Source organism: Oncorhynchus kisutch, linkage group LG26 (genome assembly GCF_002021735.2).
Source record: "Oncorhynchus kisutch isolate 150728-3 linkage group LG26, Okis_V2, whole genome shotgun sequence".
NCBI lineage: Eukaryota > Metazoa > Chordata > Actinopteri > Salmoniformes > Salmonidae > Oncorhynchus > Oncorhynchus kisutch.
Genome location: NC_034199.2, coordinates 4508519 through 4533656, shown reverse-complemented (window position 1 = coordinate 4533656; position 25138 = coordinate 4508519). Strand labels below are relative to the sequence as shown.

The 25138-nt window shown below is 40.8% G+C and overlaps 1 protein-coding gene across 27 annotated transcripts in view; it reads left to right on the top strand.

The window, feature by feature from the left end:
- LOC109870911 (leucine-rich repeat flightless-interacting protein 2) overlaps window positions 1-25138 on the top strand; it is a 78186-nt gene that overhangs the window by 35045 nt on the left and 18003 nt on the right. For 5 of the 27 annotated variants that reach the window (XM_031806078.1, XM_031806059.1, XM_031806053.1 and 2 more), the window contains exons 3-15: window positions 8141-8158; window positions 8428-8496; window positions 9541-9585; window positions 11768-11818; window positions 12096-12131; window positions 18511-18570; window positions 18662-18703; window positions 19143-19208; window positions 19464-19529; window positions 21445-21519; window positions 21812-21856; window positions 22239-22301; window positions 24506-24583. The exons of 4 other annotated variants lie outside the window; for them this stretch is intronic. In XM_031806078.1, the coding sequence (XP_031661938.1) occupies window positions 8141-8158; window positions 8428-8496; window positions 9541-9585; window positions 11768-11818; window positions 12096-12131; window positions 18511-18570; window positions 18662-18703; window positions 19143-19208; window positions 19464-19529; window positions 21445-21519; window positions 21812-21856; window positions 22239-22301; window positions 24506-24583 (714 nt within the window). The remainder of the gene's footprint in view (window positions 1-8140; window positions 8159-8427; window positions 8497-9540; window positions 9586-11767; window positions 11819-12095; window positions 12132-18510; window positions 18571-18661; window positions 18704-19142; window positions 19209-19463; window positions 19530-21444; window positions 21520-21811; window positions 21857-22238; window positions 22302-24505; window positions 24584-25138) is intronic. 18 more of the 27 variants (XM_031806076.1, XM_031806072.1, XM_031806074.1 and 15 more) reach the window with 11 other exon arrangements.

Sequence of the window (25138 nt, the reverse complement as noted above, 5' to 3'; positions counted from 1 at the left end):
GAAGACTTTAGATAGGCAGGGCAGGATGGATATAGGTCTGTAACAGTTTGGGTCCAGGGTGTCTCCCCCTTTTGAAGAGGGGGATGACTGCGGCAGCTTTCAAATCCTTGGGGATCTCAGACGATATGAAAGAGAGGTTGAACAGGCTGGTAATAGGGGTTGCGACAATGGCGGCGGATAGTTTCAGAAATAGAGGGTCCAGATTGTCAAGCCCAGCTGATTTGTATGGGTCCAGATTTTGCAGCTCTTTCAGAACATCTGCTATTTGGGTAAAGGAGAACCTGGAGAGGCTTGAGCGAATAGCTGCGGGGGGGGCGGAGCTGTTGGCCGAGGCATGGTCCTAGGGCTCAGCTCCTGCCAGAGAGAGAGAAAGAAAGAGAGAATTAGAGAGCGCATACTTAAATTCACACAGGACACCGGATAAGACAAGAGAAGTACTCCAGATATGACAAACGGACCCTAGCCCCCCGACACATAAACTACTGCAGCATAAATACTGGAGGCTGAGACAGGAGGGGTCAGGAGACACTGTGGCCCCATCCGATGATACCCCCGGACAGGGCCAAACAGGAAGGATATAACCCCACCCACTTTGCCAAAGCACAGCCCCCACACCACTAGAGGGATATCTTCAACCACAAACTTACCATCCTGAGACAAGGCCGAGTATAGCCCACAAAGATCTCCGCCACGGCACAACCCAAGGGGGGGGGGGGAGATCACATCAGTGACTCAACCCACTCAAGTGACGCACCCCTCCTAGGGACGGCATGAAAGAGCACCAGTAAGCCAGTGTACTCAGCCTCTGTAATAGGGTTGAACTCACCAAATAGCATCGGTAATTGACGCTCTTGTTCAGTTGTCATATGACCAAGGACGCATCGGTGAATGTGTACTATTTCTTAATGTAACGGAACTATAAAGCATGTTGCTTTGGTCCAATAGATGTTTACATTGTGTTCAGCTGTTGTATTTGGCTGAGATTTGTATTAGCAGTGTCTCTAGGTTAGTTTCCAGCTGTGAGATTAAGTAATGGCTCTGATTGGACCATAGGAGATTGTAAATCTCTCAGTAAGTACTCCATCAAGCAGGGCTTGGGTAAATTCCATTTCAGTCAAAATTCAATACATGAATTGGATATTTCCTATTATTGGGTCATCTTCAGTTCATTAAAGTTATGTAAATCAGAGTGACTTATTACCTGAGAGGGACTTAAGCATTGCATAATGATACATGCTCCCTGCTAGCTTTGCCTCCCTCTTGGTTCTGCAGACCCAAGCACCTTTTAGGTTCATTAAATCACCATTTGGTTTGACTCTGCCGATAGAGGCTCTAGTCTCTAGAATTTTACGTTTTTGTTCTGATGTGTTACATGGTGAATGTGTCTTGCTGTGGTTTAGCACCTCTGATCCCTACCTAAGGGAGCCTCACCTTTCTTGGGTCACTATTCTTAGACCACAATAATCCTACAGAAAGCTTTACAGTCACTGCTCATTCTTACTCCAACATTGCTACCCTGCTCTAAGAAACCATATGTGTTTCCCTTAATGTACAGAATGATCACTGTGATAGTACACTAAACAACTAAAGTACTATGATGTGAGTTTCTCATATTTATCATTTGTCCCATTTTAGATGTGAAATTTGCCAGCAATGAGAGACACATGCCATATGCTCACACATTTAAAACATGTGGTTGAGCAAACATTGCACCATCCCTGTGTTATGGTAGACTTGCATGAGCAGGCACACCCCCTCCTGTCATACTCACCGGATTAACAGTCAGTGTTCAGATTAGTCTGGTCAGGAGGTGTGTGTGAATGTGTATGTGTGTGCGTGGCTTAAACCCTCAAGCCAAGTCCCAAAGTAGCTTAGCGGGCTGTCCTCCTTAGTGAAGCCTCTTGTTGACGAACAGTGGTTAGTTTATACCGCTCCAATGATGTTATGTCTGGACAGCACTACTATGCTTTCCACTACTGTCCGGATGATAACTTTAGGAGATATCCTCTTTAATTGTAGAAACACTCAAGCCAAAAGAGTGGATTGCTAGCTGTATATCTACAGTAGTGCTAACTTAAATCATCAGGTTGTCTTTGTAGCAACGCCTGAGCCTCTGAACTGGGAACTTTTAACCTCCTTGATCCCGTCTGCATGGCAGGCCATCATCATTGGCGACATCTGTATGGAACACCTTAAGTTTGCATCGTGACCGCAGCAGGACGGCCGGGCGGTGGTTGGCGGGGAGGGGGTTTCGGGCTGCCCTTAAAGGGCGTCCGGGGACCCCTCCAAATAGAAAGGTGAGCCAGTATGTTTGAAGCTAGTTGGGACGGGAAGCGGGAGGTACAGTACCTAAGCTGATTGTGTAACTGTAACTCATCTGATGAATGGTCTTGCACTGAACGAGGCAAGGTAACTGTTTACGTGTTTATTTACACTTGAAAAATGAATAGTGATGCTTTTCGTTCTTGACCATTTATCAAATACTTTGGTCGGACCTGGATATGAAGTTTTACCTTCATTTGCAATCTCTGCTTTGAAATCTTCTTAAATCCCAAACAATTTCTGGAATGAAATCGCCAGAAAAATCTGTATTCTTGATTGACATGTTGCTGTAAGCACGCTGGTTCTCAGAACAACTTTTCCAGAATGCTGACTCCAACGTGCCTCACAGACGCTGAGCCGAAAAGCTTGTCACGTTTCCTTTGTTGGTAGAAGCTAGGTATCTTTTGCTCTGAGGTCAAAGAGAGCTCAGCTGCCAAAGCTTGGAAGAAGAGGTTCCAGTATCACCTTTGTTTCATAATGCTTTTATCATAAAAGGTGGCATACCTGTGGCAATGGGACATATGTTTATGGTACTGTAAGTACACATGTTCCTGTGTGGTATTTTGGAGATGAAATGGCAAACGCATTTGTTCAGCTCTCAGGTCCTTTGAAGGTGACCAACTTCGAAAGAGAAATGCTGACACAAAGCTTAACTCTAACAATAAGTGCTTTTCCGAAAGGTCTCAGGCATTAACCATGACAAAGGGTCAGTAAATCTGCCGTGGGGGGACTTTGCCAAGGTTGGGGCAAGATCTTTTGGCCAGAGCAATGGCGCAAGCACGGACATAGACGTCAGGCAGAAAAAACATTAATTGAGACTGATGGACTTGTGGGGTCAAGAAGTGCTAGGGTGTCGTCTAAACAGCACTTCTAGTTAATGAATGAAGATTAACAGTGGGTGAAAGGGTCAGCCCAACTGATGATGGATCTGTAGAACTGAGAATCACACACCAGCTAAAGCATGTACTGCAGGGCTGAAAGCGAGAGAGTGCTGTTAAATCTGGATTAGTGGCCCACTGACAGGCCAGTGAAACTGGAGGGGTAGGGTGTCTTTTTAAAACCAGGAAAATAATTGTTGGTTGGGGATTGGGGGACAGTATAGAAGATATGGCACATTTTTCACATTGCTCGTAGAGCGATTTTGTCTCAGCGACCACAGCTTCTAGACTGAGCTCAAAGGTACAGCATATAAAACAGTGTAACATGTTGTTCAATAAAATCGGAAAGAGTTAGCTTGTTTGCTCAAGTGGACCTCCACCGAGACCAGATCATATCATTTCAAATAGTTTAAGGAACCACTCATAGGGAGTTAATCAAACTTCGCTTGGTGAGTGCAATAACTAATGCATTTCATGATAAATACATTTCTAAGCTTGTATGAAGTGATTTCATCTCATAGTGTCGTGGGAAGGTTTGGTCTCCAACTTTGTCTTTGGGGTCTGTTTTGGACCATTTAACGCTGTAGTTTCCCCAATTCAGGTCTATTAGAATAGTTTTTTTAACTGCATGTACCTGCTAATGAAGACGGCTAGTGCCGTTCTGAGTGAGAACTGTTTTTGTCTATGTATAAACTATAAATATCCCAATGCTTAAGATGTTCAGAGGGGTATACTACAGCGGGTTTGAGGACCTAACTTTGGTCAGTTCTGAGTTCAACTTGGGATAACCATTGACATAAAGGTGGCTCACCTTCTAGCCAGGCCAATTTCTATGGCAACGAATACTTCAGCTCTAACCTGTTAACTCTACTCCACTATCCTGAAAGAAGTCTCTGGGCGGTGTGTTGAGGAGCAATTAAATCAGATTCCCTCCCTCTCACAAAGACTGCATTATCATCCCTTCATCTGTAGAATAGTTCATGTTCTTTTATGTTAAATTCAGTAATAATGAAAGACTTGTCACACTACAAATTTTATGTCAGGATACATTTAACTTAACGTGCAGTAAAACCTTCGTATGACTTAACCTCTTGCGACGAGCAAACCCGTATCCAGGAGCGTAATCATAGCCTCAAATGCATTAGCATAACGCAGCGGACATAAATACCCCTAAACTTTTCCTATTCATGAAAATTGCAAATGAAATGAAATAAATATATTCAAACACAAGCTTAGCCTTTTGTTAACAACACTGTCATCTCAGATTTTCAAAATATGCGTTACAGCAAACGCTAGACAAACATTTGTGTAAGTTTATCATGGCATAATGCTATGCTAGCTCTGCTGGCAGCAGGCAATATTTTTGCGAAAATAAGAAAAGCAAACAAATTAAATCATTTACCTTTGAAGAACTTCGGATGCTTTCACTCAGAAGACTCCCAGTTAGATAGCAAATGTTCCTTTTTTCCAAAAATATTTTTTTTTTTACCGTTTCTTCATCATGCATGGCTGAGAAATCGACCGGAAAATGCTACAACTATAACGCCAAACTTTTTTTTTCAAAATTTGCTCCATAATATCGACAGAAACACGGCAAACTTTGTTTAGGATCCATCCTCAAGGTGTTTTTAACATATATATTCAATAATATATCCATCGAGGCAATTGGTTTCTCATAAGATGCGATTGGAAAAATGGCTACCTCAGTATTTTACGCAAGATTTTCTGCGTGAGACACCATGTGACCACATGCTATATATGGTCCCTTACAGCCATTCTTCAATGGAAATGCCTAAAAAGACGTCACAATGCTGTAGACACCTTGGGGAACACGTGGAAAACGTAAGCTCATTCGTAGCTCATTCACAGCCATATAAGGAGTCATTGGCATGAGGTGGTTTCAAAAAATGCGGCACTTCCTGGTTGGATTTTTATCTGGGTTTCGCCTGTAACATCAGTTCTGTGGCACTCAGACAATATCTTTGCAGTTTTGGAAACGTCAGTGTCTTCTTTACAAAGCTGTCAATTATATGCATAGTCAAGCATTTTTTCGTGACAAAATATCTTGTTTAAAACGAACGTTTTTCATCCAAAAAATTCAAATGACGCCCCCTAAATCCAAGAGGTTAATACTATTATTTTATCGATAGTGGGGAGAAAAAGGGTCATTGATAAGCAGAAAGACAGCATTAATGATACACGTAATGAAATGAAGACAGCCCGTCTAATAGCTTTTTTCTCATAGCCCGAATTTGCAGGATAACTGTTCTTACACGCAGTTACTAGCTTGGATTGAGTTAGCGACAAGTGCGGGATCAATATCCACCTTCGTAACATGGATGAAGCCTGAGTTGGAGCTAGTGTTCAGTAATGTGCTAGGTCTTATTTATTTAAAGAGTAATATTAAAGTTCGAAGCAATAGGATTTGAAGCAATAGCCTATAACTATTTTGGCACCGTTTCGCGCTGCTCTGAGACAAGCATGGGGACTGGTCTTGATAAATCAATCAGATTTTTATTTTCACTGAATCTCCGTTTGGGTATTGTTTAGACTAGAATTAGAAAATTAGGGTGAAGAAATGTAATGCTCTTAGTGTAACCTTTATTTAACTAGGCAAGTCAGTTAAGAACAAAATCTTATTTACAAGGACAGCCTACTCCTTCCTCCTTGTCGGGAATTGAACGCTGGTCTCCCGCGTGTCCGCATTCTCTAGTACAGCCATTATTGAAGGTTCTTGAGGTCACCAAGAAAGTCTGGACATGATCTGCTCATCCTTATGTAAGGAATTAGGCACTTTCCCATGTTTACTTGTCTGACTGCACATTAGCCTAATAAACAAACGCAGGTGGCTTATCTTCAAAATGCTTTATCTAAATGTAACAGCATATACTGTACTGTACTATATTTCTTCATCAGCATCTTTATGCTTTCATTAATAAAATAATGATAAAAATACTCTTTCAAAATGCAGTTGTTGATTTAGTTATGGATCCATAACAAATTACTATGGGAACAAATATCTCTGAATTAGAGAAATATTGGAACAAAGTTGTCTAATGAAGGCAAACAAATGGTTGCTTACTGAAATACGCTTTCAAACACACGGTCACGTTGTACAGTGTCATTATGGCTATTAGCAGGGCTATATTTTGGCCTTTATTATTTGGGCCTTTTTATTCAGATTACAACACTGTCGTGTTTTTGAAAAGTAAATAATCTCCAAAATATCGTTATGTGTATATATAGCCTTCCCGCTGTGGATGTCTATTTCAGCACCGTTTAATGCTGCTCTGAGACGAGCATGGAATTATTTTCCATGATATTCTTAAGATATGTGTTGACTGAGTATAAGCAAGTGATATCTGCTAAATCATCAAGTTAGGTTTCTCCAGAAATAAATACATCTAAATATATCTAAATAACTGACTTTATTTACAAATTAGTGAGACTATCGCAGTCTATGTTCAAGAATTGCCTTTTTATCGCTCACTCTAGGTTAAATGAAAACAGAATATCCAAAATATCTTTACTTTTTAAAGAAAGTGATTATTATTATTATTATTTAATTTAGAATTAGATAAAAAAGACCCTTTTAAATGTTCTCACAGATCCTAACGGAAAATGCCCCTTAGATATTAATTTAGAATCCTCCAATCCTCTAAATGTAATTATTGGCGGTGAGTCACTTCATTGAAAAAAAAAAGAGTTTTTAGATATACTGTAGGCCTACCATAGGCGAAGTGAGTGTTGGTTACGCTACAATTAGTGTGGAAATGTTATGCCCGTTTAGATATTTAATTTAAAATCCTCTAATCCTCTTATGCTGTTGCCTACTGACCGTCACGCTGTACAGCGCCATATTTTCCAAACCATCCTAACGGAAACCCGGAGGGTTTCATTTTTAGTTTTTCTCAAATAGAAACACCATAATATTAATCAAATTAATTAATCCAAATGTCTTAATCAATCCCATGTACCAAGGTTTTAAACTCTCTAGTAAAGCCAATATGGGAGACTATCAAATGCTTCTCAAAGTTAACCTCTGGTGGTCAAACTAGTACATTAATGTAAAAAAATGGCAGACAATCGAATAGCATGCCATAGAGTGCTGCAGCAGCCTGCAAGGTGTGCTGCAGTATGACACAACTTTTAAAGGAGGAACCACTGTTGCTCTAGCTAGTGTCTAGGTGTACCCTTTCGTTCTTTAGGATATCTGGCTATGAAAGTCTATTTACTGGGGTTTTGTCTGCTACCTATTTGTACAGCAGCACTGACTGAAATGCTTGTCGTTTTTTAGGTTCTCTTCAAAGGTAATTAAGTTTAAAAGTAAGGCTATATTGGTGAATCATAGAATAATGTGTTGACACTGTCGCTGAGGAACATCCCCTCCTAGAAAGAAACAGGCCATGTTTTGGATCTTGTCAAAACGTGACTTGAGAAAAGTGTACAGTATTTTGGCTGATTGCCTCGTGTGCCAGGTGACACGGGTCATGCTACTGTTGAGATGCCAACAGGCTGTCACTAACCTTAAGGAGCCACGGTCGGAAAGAATCATGCTTACCCTGGTGACTCCAATCACATGGTCCCTCCCGAGACCATCATGTGAACTCTTGAGACGTTCCTGGGGTCGGTTACTGTTGGCCTGCGACGCTATGTCCATGGCACATTCCACAGCCAAGTCCCTGTCATAAGTAATAATCTGCCTCTGTGTGGACACCACCCTAATTATTGTACTGTTCTCTCGCTTTCTATGTAGCTTTACATACATACCGTATACAGCTTTACATTCTCTCGCCATCTTTGCGGTGGTCTATCATGTTTTATCTCTCTCTGTTCCTCAATGTCACTCTGTTTTCTTGTATTCTTTCCCTTTCTGTCCCTGATTCCTGGTTCCTCTCCTCCATTGCCCTGACTGCTCCTCCTGTGGTGTTAATTTATAGATCTATCAGGTTCAGAAGGTAGGATTCTTGTCCCCCCCCACATTTTCTGTACTGTTTTTCAACTTTCATTATCATCTTGTCAGTAGTAAAGAATCATTTTCTGTTTTTTTCTTCAATTTAGACATGCATCCCGGTATAAATGTTAGTTATTTGTTACAGAAATGTCTATGCCAATATAAAATCACCATGGTTTAGACTACATAGTACATATAGCTAGATAATAATGATTATTCGATGAGCTGTGAGTTTCCACCCTTCCTTCCTCTCCTCACATGCTCTTTCCTCAGAAATATTACGGCTTGGACAACAAATCAGACAAAGTAGACAGCGAATGGGGACACATCGAGCAATGGATGGTACAGTCAATAACAATAATTCATTTTTGACAAACTAAGCGTTGTTAATGAATTAGCTGCACTAACAGTTGTGGAATAATAGATTGTTTTGAATAATGCATGAAAGTAATTCACTATCACTCTTTCAGCGGTATGTTGTGAATGATCTTAGCCATGGGGAATAGCTGAGATTTAAAAAAAGGTCTTTCCTCTTAAACCTATATTGCATTTGCTTTTCATATTTTTTTAGAGCCTTTTGTGTGCAATATAACTTTAGCTTACAGGTTAGAGCGGATTGTTGATTTATAAGGCCGCACATCGAATGATAATCCACAGAATTGATGTGCATGTTGAATGGGTTTTGGATCTGCATGTCCTATCCCTTTTCGTGTAGACTGCCTGGGTTTTGATGATCCCCTTGACTGCCAAGCGACGGTCTTATTCTTGCAGTTTTCCTGGATGGTTCAGACTGGACACTGTGTGACATATGTCTCTCCTGTCATATTGTGTTTTTAAAAGACAAATGCTGAATTATGTGAAGGTAATGGGAAACAATAACGAGTAACCAACCACAGCATGTGATGAAAGCTACAGTTGCAGGACAGGAACGAATCTCTGTCCTGTCTGTGTAACCATGTCTGCTTGAGTGGTTGGGTGACAGGATCAGTATCCATGGCCACAGTGATGTGATGAACTGCAGGCATGGCTGCTTAGGGAATGAATGCAGTGCACTTGACCATTGAGAATTGTTCACTTTCAAAGGTTAGCAGGCAATTACCCTTCACTTTCAATTCTCCTCAGTTTCATAGCCACAGTTGAATTGGAAAAAAGTGTGCATACATGCTAGAAGTCCTCCTTTGGAATAATGGTGTGTGAGTTTTTGCACGTAAGTGTGCCCTTGTTGCGAGTTTGAATTTGTCAGATTTTTTGGGTGCTTGCTGAAACCCCTCTCTAACGTGCCTATATGAACATCAATGTTGACATTGTCCTAAGTGTTTCATCCTTCTCCTGTCATTTGAACCTTGACCTCTACCTGTGTCCTATTTTCCTTTTTCATTCCTCCAGGAGGACAGTGAGAGGTACTCACGCCCCACACAGAGACATACTTCGGTGTGTATTCCTCTCCTCCTATCATCCACCATCTCTCTTTGCACCTTCCCGTCTCCATCTGACAAAAGCAACTTTCATTTCTTAGAACCGTGACTTGATACCTTGGGAACTCAGGTGTTGGAGAGTCACAATGTCAGCTGGCTTTTGTTCAAGTGACGATGATATTTGTTTCCTATCAGTCAATACACTCCAAGGTCCAATGTCCAATATCCAATCCATACTAGGATACTATTTAGTATGGGTTGATCGGCAATATTTTGACTTATCATATAGTATGCTTGTTGGGATAAACAGTGAGGTCTGAAATTATTGACACCCTTGATATAGATGAGCAAAAATGACTGTATAAAATAAATAATTCAAATACTGAGTTATATTGGGGAAATAATTTTATACTAATACAATTTCTCAGAGAAATAAATGTTTAACAAGTAATACTGTTTTTCTCTAACAGATAAGGGTTCAAATTATTGACACCCCTGTTTTCAATACCTTACCTTGGAAGGATAACGGCACTGAGCCTTTTTCTAAAATGTCTTATGAGTTGGAGAACACATTGGGACCATTCCTATATACAGAATCCTTCCAGATCCTTGATATCCTTTGTCTGTTTGTATGAACTGCTCTCTTCTATTCAATGGGTTTCTGGTCTGGAGACTGAGATGGCCATTACAAATTGTTGATTTTATGACCAATTAACAATTCATTTGTGGGTGTGTTTGGGGTTATTTTCTTGCGGGAAGATCCACTTGCACCAAGTTTCAGCCTTCTGGCAGAGGCAATCGGGTTTGTGCCTGAAATGTCCTGGTGCTGGATAAAGTTCATGATACCATTGACCTTAACAAGGACCCCGGGACCAGTGGAAGCAAAATAGCCGCATATCATCAAATAATCACCACCATGTTTTACGGGATTATTTTCTGCTCATGCATTCTCATTTCGATGCCAAAGCCACCGCTGGTGTTTCCTAAATAGCATTGGCACTTGGATTGGACCTGGTGCTTTGGTCAGATTACCTGAAAATAGAAACCCATTGAAAACCTGTGGTTTGAATTGAGGAGGGCAGTCCATAAGTGCAGACAAAGGATCTAGAAGGATTCTGTATGGAGGAATGGTCTAAAATCCCTCCCAATATGTTATCCAACTCAAGCTTTTTAGAAAGAGGCTCAGTGTCGTTATCCTTAAGGTGAAGTATTGAAAACAGAGGTGTCAATAATTTTAACCCCTACCTTTTTTGAGATGATAAAAAAATATGACTTGTTAAAGACATGAATTGGAACTTTAGCGGCGACTAAGTGTTTTTCAAACCTCCCGTTTTGGGCTGAATGTGTCATTGTGAGGTTCATAATACAGTAATTCTGCATCTCAATTAGCCAGAAAATCCCTAGTTTGAAAGCGACTGTTTTTCATGAAGCTGTGCAGTGCTTTTTACCTCGCGTGTGCCAGCCCCCTAGCAATTCAAGTTCTAGCCAATGAGGTTCAGCCCTTCGCCATTTGAGTGACATCTAGCAAGAGGCATATCATATACCCACAGCAGAGCGAAATAAAGAGCAATGACGTGGTGCACATATCTGCACATGTGATGTGGGTACACACTTTTTGGGGACCACTTTTGGCTCGTGAGCTCTACTTTCAGAACTACTGGCTAAAAAGTATACGAAAGTACCGGAGAATCTCTTTAAACATCTCTTTACCTGAGCAATTGTATTATAAAATAGTATAATTTCCCAATCTTTTTGAGCATACAATATAGCTCAGTATAGTAATTATCATTTTTGCTAAGGGTGCCAATAATTCACACACTGTCATTCAGTGTGGCCCACTCTGACTCCACTGCCCTGGGCCATTGTGCTGTGTTCTCAGGCACATAATCTGGTTTGTACAGCCAGTCTGGGGAGCACAGAGAAAGAGGTCACAGTCAAGTCATTTACAGACGGAGGGGAGAGATTTCATTTCTGCGGTGTTTCAGTGAACCATGTTAAACACCAGGGTTGGGGTGAAATTACATTTTAATTCATGGAGTAAATTGAAATTCAATTTTCCTCATTGTGTATCAAAAAATTAATTGGAATTTTTGTTTGTTAATTTGACTGTGAAACCACATATTGAATCTTTTCCCAAGTACAGATGTTGTACTGGAAAATCGAAGAACATCTACTTAATTGTTTTGTTTCCCACACAGATCTCAGACGATGATGAGCGGATGTCTGTGGGCAGCCGAGGCAGTGTGAGGGTCAGTATCACTCACTTCAATTGCAGAATTTCTGACTATTGGTAAAGAGGCTGAGGTGGAAGTTGCCCCTAAACACAGGTCTTGGATCAGATTTTCCAGTTACAAATCCTAAGTGACACCAATAGGGACGGTAAAACCAGTGGTTAGGGGAATTTCTAACCTACTTGCATAAAGAGGTAAGCATGTGTGTTTCCATAGCTGCTCAGAAGGGGTAACAAGTACAACCATCACTTGGTACATAAACCCTTGGTGACGATGCTCTTATGTCTTTGAGCAGTCGGATCTTGATGCAATAGGGGCCTACGGAAGAGGGGTAAGACTTAACCTGCTGTGAGATTAACCTGGAGTGGTCATCTAACCCTACTGCATCCCATAATGGTCTTTATGTCAGTTTTTAGTAACAACATGTAGTTGTTAGTTTACCATTTAAACTCTATTCAGAACAAGGCAACGATGACGTACCAAAACATGACAGTCCTCTTTGGAGAAAATTAAGCATACCAGGATCAGGCACCAACCATATAATTTTGTAGAATAGTTTCACAGGAAAGCCTACAAATTATTTGGTAGATGTTGGTTCATTATTTACGTTGTTAACTCATCAGTTTGATTAACTGCAGATGTGATAGTTACTAATCGTGGTTTAATGTGTGTTGGGAAGATTGCAATGCATTGTTAACCTACAGTCCTTTAAAGATGCAGCGTTACTGCGGTGCAGCTTGCATGGTCTTTCAGAATTCTATGGTACGTTATTTAAATGTGAACCACTGGTACCATTAATGCTTGTTAGTGCTAGTTTGACCACCAGAGGGCATCTTTGAGAAGTATTTGATAGCCTTCAATAGTGGCTGTACTAGTGAATGCAGACACACGGGAGACCGGGGTTCAATTCCACGACGGGGAGGAAGGAGTAGGCTGTCCTTGAAAATAAGATTTTGTTCTTAACTGACTTGCCTAGTTAAATAAAGGTTACACTAAGAGCATAACATTTCAACACCCTAATTGTATAATTGTAGTCTAACCAATACCCAAATGAAGATTCAGTGAAAATAAAAATATCATTGATTGATCAAGACCAGTCCCCAAAGCTTGTCTCAGAGCAGTGGGAAACAGTGCTAAAATAGTTTTGGGCTTTTCCTTCAAATCCTGTTGCTTCTAACTTCAATATACTCTTTAAATAAGACCTACACCACTTTTAACAGTACATTACTCAACACTAGTGAGACTCATGTTGCCTATGATAGGCCTACAGTATATGGAATAATATGATGTGACTCTCCGGCAATAATTACAAATAAAGGATAATTCTGTAATTCAGTGATATTTATTACCATGGTAATTCGTTATGGATCCATAACTAAATACACATCGGCATTTTGAAAGTTTTTTAAATAATTATTTTATTAATGAAAGCATAAAGATGCCATTATTAGTTACATTGTCTTAGTTTGAACGTGCAGACTGGCACTAAGAACAGAACAGCGGGAACGTTTCCCTAGTCAGCGCCATTATTCATGCAATGCCCCTTAAATATTTTGGAGACTATTGTTTTCAAATAACGTAAAATGAGTGAGGTAAAATACCATTCTTGAACATGGTGTGAGACATTGTTACTAATTTGTAAATAAGGCCAGTTGGTTATTTATCATTTATTTATGTTTGTAGAGGGGGAGAAACCTAAGGTAATCTCATGGGTCTCCCAGTCGAGGCCGGCACGGGTGTTGAACCAGCATCTGTAGGAACACAGCTGTTTTAGACCGTTGCACCACTCAGGCGCTGTACAATGTGACCGGCTGGGAGTGGCCTACAGTACTACAGTAAGAGCAAAATAATCCTAACAAAATAAAAACCTTAGTGTAACAACAGGTTTAGTAAGTAATACTGAAGTAGTGCAGAATTATCAGTTTCTATTTAGGTTTATGTCGCCCATTCATTGTCAGTTAGAGACACAGTAGGACCCAAAAGCATAATCAGTGCTCTAACTCCCCCATGCGCTGTTCTGGAGTAATGAAGTGGTGACGCAGGGTACCGTACTAAACCACAAATTACATCTAAGTCCGCAACATAATCTCAACTTTTAGTGGATCAACCACTTCATACAGTCTTGGGTTTGTGTGTCTGTGTATGTCACAAACGTTAGCATGGACGACTTATTGTAGCGTGTTGTTCAGACATGGTGTGTACTCTGGAGAATGTTGACATGGCTGTGTGACACAAAGCCTGACTTTGACGTTTGTGTTCTAAAGTTGAGTTGAATGTTATATTTAACAATAAGGCCTGAGGGATGTGGTATATTGGCCATATACCACAAACCCCCAAGGTACCTTAATGCTATTATAAACTGGTTACCAATGTAATTAGAGCAGTAAAAATAACTTTTGGCATATCCGTGGTATACGGTCTGATATACCACGGCTGTCAGTAAATCAGCATTCAGGGCTCGAACTACCCATCTGAACCACTAATGATTGCCCCCCCTGAGGCATGTGCTTCAATGCTTAATAACCCTAAACAAGCACTTGTCTTACATGTTTATTTAATCAAACCATAATTAGCTTGTTTGGTTACATTACAGCGTGATCTTGGGTGTTAGTATGGTTAATTTTTTCAGTGGACAACTATGACAACTATGTTTGTCCCTAGCTAGTGCCATGGAGTAAATCGACTTATAGAGCTGGCTAGCCTGACTGCCAACTGTCTGTTCCAAAACAAACACGAGTTGCATCATAAATTGCACCCTATTCCTTTTATAGCGACTACTTTTGACCAGGGCCCATAGGGATCTGTTCAAAAGTAGTGCACTATATAGCGAATCGGGTGCCATTTGGGACTTAGACACCGACTCAGAACTATTTTAGGCACTGTTGTCTGAGTTCTCATAGAGAAATGTTTTATGGTGAGTAATCATGGAAAATACCGTAGTGTTAAAGAACTGTAGTTAAATGAGAAATAAGTCCTTAAAGGGAGACGCAAGTTTTTAAAACCGAAAAAGGTTGTGAGTTTGGGGTTTTCTTGAATGCTGCAATGGTTTGCATGTTTGACCCAAACAAGAAAGTAATGTGTGTCTTTATCAGTTTGGTGGTGATGGGAATCCATCCACAGTTTTTATGCTGTATAAAAATCATGGCAACTGTGATGGAAACAGGAAGTTTTATAAATGCTGACAGATCATTTGTTCTCTCAACAATCTTTTTGTATCCTGAAAATGTATTATGCGAGACATGGCAATAGTCACAGTGTATAATCCTCCCACTACGACTCTGGAAACTAATGCAGTTTATTAGGCTACAGATTAAATTAATTAAGATGAATTTGACAGGGTGGTGAAAGTGCACGGTGATCTAGATTAAGGTGACATTTCCAGTTCGGCGGTCAATATATCATTATAATATCCAATGTTATTATCTATGAAATTAAAAAGGGGGATAATTCCGGTTTCATGTATTTAGTCTAACAGGCACATTGTGAAACAGAGAAAACAACTATACTACAGAAACACTACAGACAAGACAGAACTGTCCGAACAGCCATTCAGTGATCCTGGTAGTCTGGGTAGACTAAGAGCAGAAGAGAACATGAGCAAAATTGAAAAAACAGACAATAGTATATGTGAAATACTTAACAACATAATAAAGACATAAGATGCTGATGAGATTGGTAACTACATAATATACTTATACCAACCTAATCTGTATATTTCTCAGAAGAATGTATCTTCTTCAAAATTGTTCTGTCTTTGGCCAGCTTCTCCATGAACTCCTGGCAGGTGAGGTTAAAGTTTGTCTTCACAATAAGCATGGCCTTGATGGTAGGAACAGTGAACCTATTTCTTGCTGCTGTCCATATATCATTCATTTGGGAGAACACTCTCTCGACTGGTCCATTACTACCAGTTAAGCATATGACCACTAAAGGTCGACCGATTTAATTGGAATGGCGATTAATTGGGGCCGATTTCAAGTTTTCATAACAATCGGAAATCTGTGTTTTTGGACCCCAATTTGGCAAATCTTTTAAAGATTTTTTTTACACCTTTATTTATCCTTTATTTAACTAGGCAAGTCAGTTAAGAACACGTTCTTATTTTCAATGACGGCCTAGGAACGGTGGGTTAACTACCTTGTTCAGGGGCAGAATGACAGATTTTTACCTTGTCAGCTTGGGGATTCAATCTTGCAACCTTACAGTTAACTAGTCCAACGCTCTACGAGCCTTAGGTCATTAATATGGTCGAATCCGGAAACTATCATCTCGAAAACAAAACATTTATTCTTTCAGTGAAATACGGAACCTACTGTATTTTATCTAACGGGTTGCATCCATAAGTCTAAATATTCCTGTTACTTTGCACAACCTTCAATGTTATGTCATAATTATGTAAAATTCGGGCAAATTAGTTTGCAACGAGCCAGGCCTCCCAAACTGCTGCATTTACCCTGACTCTGTTGCTAGGAAGTGGCACAAAGAAATTCATGTTAGCAGGCAATATTAACTAAATATGCAGGTTTAAAAATATATAGTTGTGTATTGATTGGAAGAAAGGCATTTATGGTTATGTGTAGTTAACTAGTGATTATGATTGATTGTTTTTTTGTAAGATAAGTTTAATGCTAGCTAGCAACTTACCTTGACTTCTTACTGCATTCTCGTAACAGGCAGGCTCCTCGTGGAGTGCAATGAGGCAGGTGGTTAGAGCGTTGGACTAGTTAACCGTAAGGTTGCAAGATTGAATCCCCGAGCTGAGAAGGTAAAAATCTGTCGTTCTGCCCCTGAACAAGGCAGTTAACCCAGGCTGTTAACCTAGGCTGTCATTGAAAATGAGAATGTGTTCTTAACTGACTTGCCTAGTTAAATAAAGGTGTAAAAAAAAATCGGCCAAATCGGTGTCCAAAAATACCGATTTCCGATTGTTATGAAAACTTGAAATCGGCCCTAATTAATCGGCCGACCTCTAATATTTATATCCAAAAATCTCAGTTTACATTGGCGTGTTATGTTCAGTAATGTTTTGCTTCCAAAACATCCGGTGATTTTGCAGAGAGCCACATCAATTTACAGAAATACTCATAATAAACATTGATAAAAGATGCAAGTGTTATGCATGGAATTAAAGATCTACTTCTCCTTAATGCAACTGCTGTGTCAGATTTTAAAAAAGGTTTACGGAAGAAGCACACCATGCAATAATCTGAGCACAGCGCTCAGGCACCAAAACAAGCTACCTGCCATGTTGTGGAGTCAAAAATAGCATTATAAATATTCACTTACCTTTGATGAACTTCATCAGAATGCACTCCCAGGAATCCCAGTTCCACAAATGTTGGTTTTGTTCGATAAAGTCCATCATTTATGTCCAAATACCTCCTTTCTGGTTGCGCGTTTAGTTCACAAATCCATATTCATGAGGCGCAGGCACTTAGTCCAGACGAAAAGTCAAAAGTTACATTACAGTTCGTAGAAACATGTCAAACGATGTATAGAATCAATCTTTAGGACGTTTTTAACATAAATCTTCAATAATGATTCAACCGGACAATTCCTTTTGTCTTTAGAAATGAGAAGGAACGCAGCTCTCACGGCCGCGCACATGATTTAGCTCATGGCATTCTGCCAGACCCCTTAGTTGAACAGCTCTTATTCGCTCCCCCTTCACAGTAGAAGCCTGAAACAAGGTTCTAAAGACTGTTGACATCTAGTGGAAGCCTTGGGAAGTGCAATCAGACCAAATGTACACTATCTTGGATAGGCAAAGACTTAACCTACAAATCTCAGATTTCCCACTTCCTGGTTGGATTTTTTTCTCAGGTTCTTGCCTGCCATATGAGTTATGTTATACTCACAGACATTATTCAAACAGTTTTACAAACTTCTGAGTGTTTTCTATTAAAGTCTACTAATAATATGCATATCTTAGCTTCTGGGCCTGAGTCGCAGGCAGTTTATTCTGGGCACCTTATTAATCCAAGCTACTCAATACTGCCCCCCAGCCATAAGAAGTTAACGCACAGTTAAAAACGGGGACTTTTCCAGGGACAGCTCCAGCCGGGGACAGGCCACCAAAAACGGGGACGTCACCCTAATCTAGATGCTCCTTTCCAATAAATATCGAGGGTCTTATTCTGGTGACATGATGGATCGATGCTTGACTGCCGTTTTGACAAATACAAATATTCTTATCCATACTAATTTTATGTAGACTTTCCTACCCGCACTGGATCTGCGAGCTGTTTGCTAGAGAGCACGTGTCAAGATCAGAGGAGGCACATTTAGCTATTTAACGCAACAGTTCTTGTGACAAAACTATTGGTCGAGTTGATTTGTATTCACTACATGAAAACTGAAGCGAAAAAAGTAAATCTCACACAGATTTTTATCTGCAACAAGTCAGTTTGGTGGAAACGCACCACTTGTGGGAAAATGTGCATGTTTTCTTTTTGTGGATTTTGGAATATCCACATTAAAATCTGTTGCCATTTGGATGGAAATCTAGACACTGAGGCAAATGCAAGGTGTCTTCCTCCCATCCTGCCTTGCACGTGTTGTATTTTTTTACATGTCACTAATTAGTGGATGTGGCTCCACGTATACTGTTTCCATGATGTCTTTTCCCATGGGCTGGAAAGGTGTCCTGACACACACCTTTACCCGCCTCCTCAATCCCCCTCTCCCATGGCTCCTCCTCACTTTCACAGGAGAAGGACAAGAAGTCCAAGAAAAAGAAGAAACACAAAGACAAACACAAAGATCGTGACGTATGTAAAGACTGTGACCTTTTAAGAATAGCCCAAATTGAAAAATGATTGCAGTTTTGTTGCTCATTTGCATGTGTTCTGTCCCTTACAGAGCAACGGCTATGACAATGAGTACAGTACTATATCCAGTCGGGTTAGTAGTGCCTTTTAACCTGTAGTACCTGGCTAGTGTCCAGCAGGGTGAATGGATGAATGCCAATAGGTTCAAGTGGACATGTTTAAAGTTGACTTTAGTTAAATGATTGGAGACGAAATGTGTGTGTTTTAGTACGTACGCATTGAGAGAATTTCAGGATACTGTGGTTTTCTTACCACACAATTCAGTACTGTTTGTTTCCGTATTCCTTATTCCATCAGTCCATTGTTTATATTGACAAAGGTCATTCTTGACCACATTGAACTATTCCAAGATACTTTCTTGACTGTTTCGTTTTGTTCAAATTCGGCTTCAGTGAGGGTAGTTATGGTTATTCTTTTGCAGGCAGAGGGGTGCTATTTAGCATGGTGTGCTGTAGTTAAGTGCCTTGCAGTTAATTCGGCTTTATCTCCCTCTCCTCTTCGCCCACTCTCAGAGCTCCAGACTCGGTGATGAGAGCGCTAGCAGGGTCTCTCGCTCATCCAGACTAGATCTGCAGCCGGTGGGTTCCCGCTCTTCCTCTTTCCCTCTCCCTCTCTCTTTTGGAGTTCTGGCAATAGCCCTACTGCCTTTATTCTACCAATAAGGAACCATTTTTATATTCAATCAATTGATCTGTATAAGATTGAAAGCGGAACTTGCGGAGGTAACTCTTAAGGGCTTGAATTGAGGCAAAAAAGTGGTCTGTTTGGTAGCCATCTTTGCTTTAATGTTGATGTAGACACCAGGGGTTCTCTCTCTCCTCACCCACTCTCAGAGCTCCGGACTCAGTGATGAGAGCATTAGCAAGGTCTCTCGCTCCTCCAGACTGGACCTGCAACCGGTGGGTGTTGTGTGACTGACTGTGCATTAACACTTTGGCGTTAACTACTGAATGCTGGATCCCACTACTGACCCCAAATGTGTTTAGCGATATGTACTGTACCAGTCAAAAGTTTGACCACACCTACTCATTCAAGGGTTTTTCTTTATTTTTACTACTTTCTACATTGTAGAATAATAGTGAAGACATCAACCATATGAAATAACACATATGTAATCATGTAGTAACCAAAAAAGTGTTAAACAAATCAAAATATATTTGAAATTCTTCAAAGTAGCCACCTTTTGCCTTGATGACAGCTTTGCACACTCTTGGGATCATTTTACAATGTAGAAAATCATCAAAATAAAGAAACCCTTGAATGAGTAGGTCCAAACTTTTGACTGGTACTGTATATCTTACTTTATACTCACTCGTCTACTAACCATTGATATAAGAAAGTCTGACACCTCTCACTGAGTGTTTTTTTTGTTCTTTACTCATTTTGCTGTAACACTGTCTTTAGAGTAGCAGCCTTTATCTTTAAATGGAGATATGTTCTCTTGTTCAGCATCTATGCCAAATGTATTTATGTCAGAAGTGTGTTTGAGTCAGCATTTAAAAAATAAAAAAAACAATTGAATCACCATTGATACTTTGGAAAGACACTGTAAATGTGTGTGAATGTGAAATTATGGCTACAAAAATAATGGTCATGGACAGACACCCCTTGAATTCATGATATACACTGAGTGTACATAACATTATGAACGCCTGCTCTTTCCACAATAGATTGACCGGGTGAATCCAGGTGAAAGCTATGATCCCTTATTGATGTCACTAGTGAAATCCTCCTCAATCAGTGTAGATGAAGGGGAGGAGACAGGTTAAATAAGGATTTTTAAGCTTTGATAGTTGAGACATGGATTTTGTAAGTGTGCCATTCAGAGGATAAGCAAGACAAAAGATTTGTGTCTTTGAACGGGGTGCTAGGTTCTAAATAACAGGGTAAATAACAGACGGACATCTATAAAAGCTCAAACCAAGTTTATTCACCCAAATGGTCAGACAGCTGAAAAATATATGTTCCCACCAGCACAAATACACATACTCCAATTTAGGTGAACTCCTCCTTCCCTCTAAACATGATATATTTATTTCTAGGCAGGAAGTTAAGTGATGTGGGTAATAAATTGTTCCTTCTCCCTTAATCTGGCCTGACCTGACTTCCGCCCCATTGCTCACTAATCCACATTTCTCCACCCTTATCAGTGACCACAACCATGTGATTGCCTTTCCTTTACTCAGTACATTCCAAGGCCCTGGCTCATATCCAACATGAATTGACCCCACCATATACATTCCTTCTACAGATAACCATTAACTTTTGGTATTGAAATCCGACTGTGGCCCTTCTCATTTCCATAGGATACCTGATAATGAACAATATTTCAAGTTTAGAAGTCAGAACCCATCAGTGGTATGGTAGTAGGTGCCAGGCCCACCGGTTTGTGTGTTAAGAACTGCAATGCTGCTGGGTTTTTCACATTCAACAGTTTTCCATGTGTATTAAGAATGGTCCACCACCCAAAGGACATCCAGCCAACTTGACACAACTTTGGGAAGCATTGGAGTCAACATGGGCCAGCATCCCTGTTCGAAAGCGTTCAACACCTTTATATAGTCCATGCCCTGGCGAATTGGGGCTGTTCTGAGGGCAGAAGAGGGTGTAACTGGGTGCAAGAGGGTTTTCCTAATGTTTTGTGTACTCCGTGTACATTCTGTAGTGTTGTGTGGAGTTCCACTGAATGGTATTGTCATTGGCCTTTTGCCTTTACATCTAAACACATTTCAACTAAGGTTTCTTAGTCATTTCTGTTTCCTCTCTCTTGCTGTGTTTCTCTTTCAATCCCTCTCCCTCTTTCCCTCGTCTTAGGCATCCTATGCTTCCTCTGACCTTAACAGCAACAATGGTCTGTCCTCTTCTAGGCAACGGCTTTCTTCCTACGAGGTCTGTTCACGGCATGCACGTGCACACACCCAAACACATATACCTCAACTCCTGTATCAAAGCAATATTACCTCTCCTGAGCTGTGCACTCCCCAGATCAGTTTTTGCGGTCTTGCCAACATGTTGGCCGTGACAATTACCGTAGTAGTTGGCAAGGCGGCACATACAGATCTTGGACCAGGCTAGATCACATGGTCTTACCATTGTTGTTACCCAGGCACTGACTACAGAGTGAAAACATGTTGTGACAAGTATTCTTACCCCCTCCCTACTATACCCACACTCCATTTAGTCACCCGGGCTACTCAGCCAGATCTCCTACCGGCGCCATCACAGGGTTTGTGATGCCATTCATTAGTGTGACCTTTGACCCCACCCATTATGATACTTCATATGCTACCTGTAACACACGTGTTGCTCTGCCTGTTGTCACCTGAAAGACACTGTTTTTATCACAAGATCATCTTTAATGTAAGCACTCTAGTACTTTTTAGTTTCACAGTGGCTTTAGGAGCCACTGAAGTTCTGATCGCACTTATAGTAGCGACAATTTACTTTCGGGTGTTTTGGATTTTACTGGAGAAGTTACTGTGCACTGAAGAAGCTATGATTATGTCACTGTCGTGTAGATGAGCGACCATGTCTCCGAGAGCACTGCTGCGAATGTTAGGTTGTTTCAATCGTGTGTGTGTGTGTGACGTCCGATCCCACCCCTGCAGGGCTCTTTGTATGAGGACAGTCTGTACAGTGGGTCTCGACGGGTGACCGGCTCCAGCTCTCGTGTAAGACTCCCGATGCATTGTGGGATTGTGTTTGTGTGTGTATGGCAGTAAACCCACGTGTCCTAAATACGTGACATTCCCTTACTTGTAACATCTTATATCCCCCCTCCACCTAATAAATTACATGCGGTCACTAACCTTACTGTTTGAGTACTCAACCGAAAGATTGATAGGAATATTATCATCCGGGCCTATAATTGAGAGAGTTTTTTATTTATTTTTTATTTTACCTTTATTTAACCAGGTAGGCAAGTTGAGAACAAGTTCTCATTTACAATTGCGACCTGGCCAAGATAAAGCAAAGCAGTTCGACAGATAAAACGACACAGAGTTACACATGGAGTAAAAACAAACATACAGTCAATAATGCAGTATAAACAAGTCTATATACAATGTGAGCAAATGAGGTGAGAAGGGAGGTAAAGGCAAAAAAGGCCAAGATGGCAAAGTAAATACAATATAGCAAGTAAAATACTGGAATGGTAGTTTTGCAATGGAAGAATGTGCAAAGTAGAAATAAAAAAAATAATGGGGTGCAAAGGAGCAAAATAAATAAATCAATTAAAATTAAATACAGTTGGGAAAGAGGTAGTTGTTTGGGCTAAATTATAGGTGGGCTATGTACAGGTGCAGTAATCTGTGAGCTGCTCTGACAGTTGGTGCTTAAAGCTAGTGAGGGAGATAAGTGTTTCCAGTTTCAGAGATTTTTGTAGTTCGTTCCAGTCATTGGCAGCAGAGAACTGGAAGGAGAGGCGGCCAAAGAAAGAATTGGTTTTGGGGGTGACTAGAGAGATATACCTGCTGGAGCGTGTGCTACAGGTGGGAGATGCTATGGTGACCAGCGAGCTGAGATAAGGGGGGACTTTACCTAGCAGTGTCTTGTAGATGACATGGAGCCAGTGGGTTTGGCGACGAGTATGAAGCGAGGGCCAGCCAACGAGAGCGTACAGGTCGCAATGGTGGGTAGTATATGGGGCTTTGGTGATAAAACGGATTGCACTGTGATAGACTGCATCCAATTTGTTGAGTAGGGTATTGGAGGCTATTTTGTAAATGACATCGCCAAAGTCGAGGATTGGTAGGATGGTCAGTTTTACAAGGGTATGTTTGGCAGCATGAGTGAAGGATGCTTTGTTGCGAAATAGGAAGCCAATTCTAGATTTAACTTTGGATTGGAAATGTTTGATATGGGTCTGGAAGGAGAGTTTACAATCTAACCAGACACCTAAGTATTTGTAGTTGTCCACGTATTCTAAGTCAGAGCCGTCCAGAGTAGTGATGTTGGACAGGCGGGTAGGTGCAGGCAGCGATCGGTTGAAGAGCATGCATTTAGTTTTACTTGCATTCAAGAGCAATTGGAGGCCACGGAAGGAGAGTTGTATGGCATTGAAGCTTGCCTGGAGGGTTGTTAACACAGTGTCCAGAGAAGGGCCGGAAGTATACAGAATGGTGTCGTCTGCGTAGAGGTGGATCAGGGACTCACCAGCAGCAAGAGCGACCTCATTGATGTATACAGAGAAGAGAGTCGGTCCAAGAATTGAACCCTGTGGCACCCCCATAGAGACTGCCAGAGGTCCGGACAGCAGACCCTCCGATTTGACACACTGAACTCTATCAGAGAAGTAGTTGGTGAACCAGGCGAGGCAATCATTTGAGAAACCAAGGCTGTCGAGTCTGCCGATGAGGATATGGTGATTGACAGAGTCGAAAGCCTTGGCCAGATCAATGAATACGGCTGCACAGTAATGTTTCTTTTGAGGTTGAGGAAATTATGTCACTAATTGCAATGCGAGTGTTTTTAAATTAGGTTAATGTGTATGTAGGGCATGTCTGTGAGTAACTGGAATGTATATGACAGGTATGTTCTGTTCATGGTTATTTTATTAGCTTTTGCATGATGTGTTCTGTTTTTCTGTCATGAGTTTTAGTTTCCAGAGTGTTTAGCTATGTTTGTGCTGTTGATATGACACACATTAACTTTGGTGCCTTTGGGAACTTTGGTGAGGAGTGGCTCAGTTGGTTGGAGCATGGTGCTTGCAGGTCGTGGGTTCAGTTCCCTGTGAACGTTAATGCAGTGCACTGAATAGCTCTGTTGGCTTAGGATTTCTCTACTTGTCGCCTGGTGTGCGTATGTGAGTGGGTACTACAGACGTGCACGTGTGTGTTCTTGTGCACACTGATGATGGTGTATGTGCCCTCCCCAGCATTCAGAGTACAATAGTTATCGCGGCAGCGGTTCCAGGGCGTCCTCCAGGGCCAGCTCAGCCCGTGCCAGCCCAGTGGTGAGCCCCTCTTCTCAGTCACACTGTCCAGCCATGGAGCATTGAAGTGGCACGACCCTCTCTCAAGCACAACCCGAGTATTCTTTTAAACTGGATTAGTTACAATGGGGCAAAAAAGTATTTAGTCAGCCACCAATTGTGCAAGTTCTCCCACTTAAAAAGATGAGGCCTGTAATTTTCATCATAGGTACACTTCAACTATGACAGACAAAATGAGACGTTACTGTGGAATGTAGAATGTTTGCTACAACACCTTGCTCATTTCAGAAAGGCGCAACAGAGTTTCATCACGTTGATAAGAGTCGAATAACCGGCCATCCCGTCTTCAGTCAGCTGTTCGTTCCACCCCAAAAAATGTGTATATATATATATATAATATCAGTCTGAAAGATGCCAGTTATGTATTTATTAGGGCTGACACAATTACTGTATAACCACGTAACAGATAGTTTTGAAATATAAAAATAACATATAATACAAATAATATATATATAAATGTTATGACGGTTATTTTTATACATAACTGGCATCTTTCAGACTGATATTGTTGTAACC